This window comes from Perca fluviatilis, chromosome 15 (assembly GCF_010015445.1).
Source record: "Perca fluviatilis chromosome 15, GENO_Pfluv_1.0, whole genome shotgun sequence".
Lineage (NCBI taxonomy): Eukaryota > Metazoa > Chordata > Actinopteri > Perciformes > Percidae > Perca > Perca fluviatilis.
In genome coordinates this window covers 14,043,967-14,049,437 of record NC_053126.1, presented here as the reverse complement: position 1 = coordinate 14,049,437, position 5,471 = coordinate 14,043,967, and the positions used below count along the sequence as shown (strand labels likewise).

Below are 5,471 nucleotides of genomic sequence, written 5' to 3'. Positions count from 1 at the left end.
ATCCAAAAGTTGACGTAGACATAAATAGGCTACACATTCATATTTGTTCATAATGCAACAAACATTCAAGTTCCACCAAGTTTGAAAAACAAGATAGTCTAAATGTAAACATTGCCGTTTTCGGCAAGCTAATGTAGAGGCAGATTTTACAGCATTTTCGGAGCAACTACTGCATCATTCACTACACTGGTGATAGGCCTATGAGCTGAGCCACTTTCCCCATGTGTCTCATCACAGTTTAAATCATTGAGTCTCTGGCGCTGAAGTCTAGAGTATTTGGGCATATGTTGCCCTGCAGAATGGCTCAGCTTCAGCTCTGGAAAGTCTCACAAAAAGTCTCTTTCACAAAGACAAAGAAAATGTCAGCATATGATGCAGCCTTTTTCTTTGGTCTGCCTGCCTCCAATAGCTTTCTCCTTTATGTACATCAAATCACTGTGCACGCTGGGTCTCCGTGCAAACGGCGCCACACTCCCGTATGCATTTCCATCTTTGCACTTCTTGTTTCTGAAGGACTTTCTGTGAAGAATCTCGCAGTACTGCACGGAAACTTTGCAGTGCCGATCGGGGCTCATTTCGTTGGGCAGCTTGGCCATGGTAAAGAGAGTCTGAAACATTTGGTCCACGTTAGTGTTCTTCTTTGCTGAGACTTCAAAGTAAGCGCAGTGCTCGTCTCCACCAACCAGCTGCTCGATCTCGTCCTCCTGCACCTCACGGTAAAAGTCTCTGTCACATTTGTTGCCGCAGATGACCAGCGGGACCTCCACGTTCTCCTTGGTTTTGTTTCGCAGGCAGGACTTGGTCTCATAAATCTGACGTTTCAGGCGCTGCACCTCCTGGAAGGAGTCTCTGTTGTCCAGGCTGAATACCAAGATGAACACATCACCTGGAAAACACATGAGAAGACAGGTTCAATGCCAAATAATAATACAATTTGAATAGAAGTCAATAAACTCTGCAAACAGCAGCATGCTATGGGCTTTGGGCTTTAAAGCTCTACTCACCGGTAAGAATTGAAAGCCTCCTCATTGCAGGGAAAGGATGATTTCCAGATGTGTCCAAAATGTCCAGCTGGTAAACGTCTCCCCTGATGCTGTAGAATTTCCTATGAAAGTCCTCAATAGTGGGTGTGTACTGATCTTCAACTCTCTCGTTCAGAAACCTAGAGATGATGGCTGTCTTCCCAACTTTAGTGGAGCCCAGAATCACCATCCTGTGGCAATTCTTGGCCGGTATGTAAAACTCATTCTCAGGTGGTGACATTTTCTTAATTATGCAGCAGTTGCACCCGAAGGACAATGCAAACGCAAGATATGGTTTTAAAGTCCTTTTAGTGATGTGAGGGGTTTAACCTCGCTATCTCTCTGAAGCTGGAGGACAGCAGGCTGGGGATTTATGGGGAAAGCATGCCGCGCCTCCCAAATGCGTCATGCGTCACCCTGCAGCTTGGGGAGCTGGAGCAAGACCCGCTATTAGGCTATAGCCCTATGGCTGTTTTGTGCGTCAGCCCTGTCCACCCCTTATCAACAGAACAGGGGAAAGATAGTTTGTTTTCATATAGAATGCTTAACTGTCAAAACATGTCACCGTATTTGTGAGTAATTATCACAAATTAACATCCTGTAATTGGCGATAATGTCATTTGACATTTTTTGAATCTAAATCTAAAATGATGATGTGCAGTTCATTGTAGGCCTACTGCGTGCATTACATTAAACCATGTAGTTTTGATGCATTACATGCACTATCTCACATTAACTTCTGTGCATGCACCTAAACAGCATTTTCTCTTTTTGTTGTCTCTGTAGAAGGCATGCAGTCCAGCAGTCAAATTACATGCGAGCATCGGCTTCATCTGTTTGCTCAATCGCCAGTAATTAGTAAACTGACCTGGAGAAAACAGCTGGAATACGTGAGGTTAGGAGAACGCAGGGGGCGCAGCGGTACACAAGCACACAAGGCGTGTTAAATGGAGCACAGTGTGTGCGCTTTTTTTTATCATCCTCATACTGCCAGTAGCCGCTGTTTTCCTACATGCATGAGTCTGATAGGATGTACTGAAGGCTGTTCTTATATTGACATTTTTCATACTGTAGCAGTCTCAACGTCATATTCATGTTTTTAATTCCTCTTATCTATTTTATGTTATTGGTTTTTAAATATATTGTATTGCTTTTATATTTTTTAATGATTTGTATTCCTCATGTGCATTTGTGTACATGTGTTTTGATTCATCTCTAAAGCACTTCGAAATGCCCTAACCTGTATGAAAGGTGCTATGCAAATAATAATAATAATAATAATATTAATAATAATTCCATATTAAATAAGGTTATTCTGACCATTATATTGTATTTCACAGTCATCAATAGAACAGCTGCAAATCTCATATAATGTAATATCCAAGTAAAGTACATTTTCCTTTATTCAAGGTAAGACGTTTTATTATGATTAAAATCTATTTAAGAGTGATTGCCAAATCAGCAGCATAAAAACATTGTTACAACAATAAATGTAAAACAAACCACATAATCAGGCTGTGACAGCTGTTTCCAAAATCTAAACAATACATTTAGAAGCAGTGGCAGTGTAATTGTCCAGATCCTTAAATATGTTTAGGGCTTAAGAAGATATTTGATGGATTTATAAAAATAAAAGCTTGTCTTGAGGTTAGACAAAATGTCAGATCATCATGAATGCATGCAACAATGTACAAACGTCCAAATGAGGGGGAAAAAAGCTACTACTGCAGAACAGCTGTGTGTAACTGGTGCCTGGAAGCCATACAATCCAATTTGTATTGACTTCCTCATATGTGGTAATCAAAGTACCCCACAGACTGTCTAAAGATAGAGATGGCTGTTTGTGACTCAAACTCTGCTCATCCACTTTGCCACCTTAACCACTTATCACCTTTGACTTAATATCTTCTCACCTGTGAATCAGTGTAAAGAGAACATTACTTCTAAAGTCTTGTGTGTGATGCACATGTTACTCGTAATGCCAGTGTCAGCATCTACTATAATATTTGCTGTGTAAACAATCAATTCTTCTTAATTTATTATTTCTGTGACTTTTATCATTTGATAAGCTACATGAGTTTCATATTACTTTATGCATTTGCTGTTGTTTTATTATGCCTGAGCTTTGTTTTTATGTGCACTTTACAAATACTAAAAACAAAAAGAGATAATGCATTGATAATATCTATCAGATGTCCTTTAGGGCAAATAAAGAACATAAGCCAAACCACACAATTGTTGAACATTTTGGAAAGGTTAGTATGATCAAAATTCATAACAGATCATTATCGTATGATAATTTAATGTAAGATAATCCTGTGTTATTAATGGCCATTTTGACAGCAGTTGGTACTTGATTGGTGTCAAGATTTCTTGAGTAATAATAATAATAATAATAATAACAATAATAATAATAATAATAATAATAATAATACATTTTATTTATGGGTGCCTTTCATAGCACTCAATCACACCTTACAGTTAAAACAAGCAACAATACAGTTAAAAAGGCAAATATAATTAAAACAAACACATTTAAAAGATTGAGATAGAAAATTTAAAGAATGGAATATATCCATGAATCCGATGGAGAGTGGTCGGGTAGGCTTTTGAATAGGTGAGTTTTGAGGGAGGTAACAAACTCAAAACATCATCACTGGGTTTTGATGAAGCAAGCAGCAAAATTCAGAAGTTTGGTATTTAATCAATCAATCAACAATCAATACAATTAAAGGAACAGAAATAACAGACTGCAACAAAACAATTGAACAGTATTTAAAGTGATGGTTCGGAGTAATTTACCCTAGGGTCCTTTGCACCATGACCTCGAGCCAAACACCCCCCAGAAGCTTTTTTCACCTGGGTCTAACACTGGACGAGTTAGCGTAGAGTAGCGTTAGCCGCTGAGTAGCTTAGCGCGGGGCTAATGGACCCACGTTTGTATCTCTTAAATGACCCCACTAATAATGCCCGAAATGATACCAAAGGTCTACACTAGTATATATAGGTTATGCTCTCATAAAACGATGGATTGGAAAGTTTGTAAGTACACCAGAAGTTTATGAACACTTGCCTGCTCTCTTCTGCTCTCTGTTGCTGCTGCTGCTGCTACCTGCAGTTAGACGAGTGCTTAGGGCCGTCTATAAATTAACTAACGAAGAGATACAACAAAAATATGTATTAATTCAATGATTAAATAAGGTAATGTCTCCAAACTTACCTCAATTATTACTTGTCTCCTGCTAGTTATATTACAGCACTTACTTTAAAAAATAAGTTAAATTAAAAAATATTTTTGTTGCATCTCTTTTCGGTGTTGTAATTTGTAGATGTCCCTAAGCACTCGTCTCACAGCAGCAACAACAACAACAGCAGAGAGCAGAAGCCAGCAGGCAAGTGTTATTTACATAAACTTCTGGTGTACTTACAAACTTTCCAATCCATCGTTTTATGAGTGCATAACCTATATATACTAGTGTAGACCTTTGGTATCATTTCGGGCATTATTAGTAGGGTCATTTAAGAGATACAAACGTGGGTCCATTAGCCCCGCGCTAAGCTATTCAGCGGCTAACGCTACTCTACGCTAACTCGCCCAATGTTAGACCCAGGTGAAAAAAGCTTCTGGGGGGGTGTTTGGCTCGAGGTCATGGTGCAAAGGACCCTAGGGTGAATTACTCCGAACCATCACTTTAAATCATGAATTTCTACCTCTCTACTTTTATCCTTCTCCTTGTGTTCTAACCATGCTTGAAATAAAATATAAAAAAATTACATTTTACACAATGTCTAAAACAGGTTTAAGAAAAACGTATAGTCACAAATCTTGATATTTACCTTTATTTCATTTGAAAATCTAAAACTTGCCATCACTGATGACCTTATTAGCCCCTCTGTAGGGCTTAGGGGATGAAATCAGATAGGTGTACTTAAGCCTGGTTGTTCAAGACTTGGGAGTGTACCAGTGCTACACCCTTTACTATTGGTCAGTAATTAAGCCAGTGTGTTTCCTAACAGTGCATATAACAGGACACATGCATATGGGCTTATTCAGCAAGGCAGTACCACAAAACTGCCTGCACAAAAACATGATGGAGGGAATATCATGTATATTCTCACCCATGGGAAGCTTATCCTCACGTATCTCTGCATTTTAGATAGTTGCTGTTAAGAGTTTTAATGAATTAATCACAAGTATATATTTTATTGCTATACTTGCGAGTGGTAGTAAATAATAAATATTTTGGGTTTTTATCTTAAGGCACGGATGTGCAAAACAGATACAAGCAACTCTGTATCTTGCATATGCCCCGAGGGGTTATACAATGAGTAGGGTTGGGCATCGTTTGGATTATAACGATTCTGATTCCAATTCCGATTCTTCCTTTCGATTCCGGTTCTTATCGATTCCGGTTCTTATCGATTCCGATTCTTTGAGGGGCGGAGTTG

General features: G+C 38.8%; 1 protein-coding gene across 1 annotated transcript; it reads right to left on the bottom strand.

The window, feature by feature from the left end:
• LOC120574849 (dexamethasone-induced Ras-related protein 1-like) lies at positions 1-1,352 on the bottom strand. Its single transcript, XM_039825313.1, has 2 exons — positions 1,005-1,352; positions 1-886 (listed from the first exon to the last, which is right to left on the bottom strand). Exons 1-2 carry the CDS (start codon positions 1,261-1,263, stop codon positions 363-365), a joined length of 783 nt encoding a protein of 260 aa, XP_039681247.1. The 5' UTR covers positions 1,264-1,352; the 3' UTR covers positions 1-362.
• Between the last annotated feature and the right edge of the window lie 4,119 nt (positions 1,353-5,471).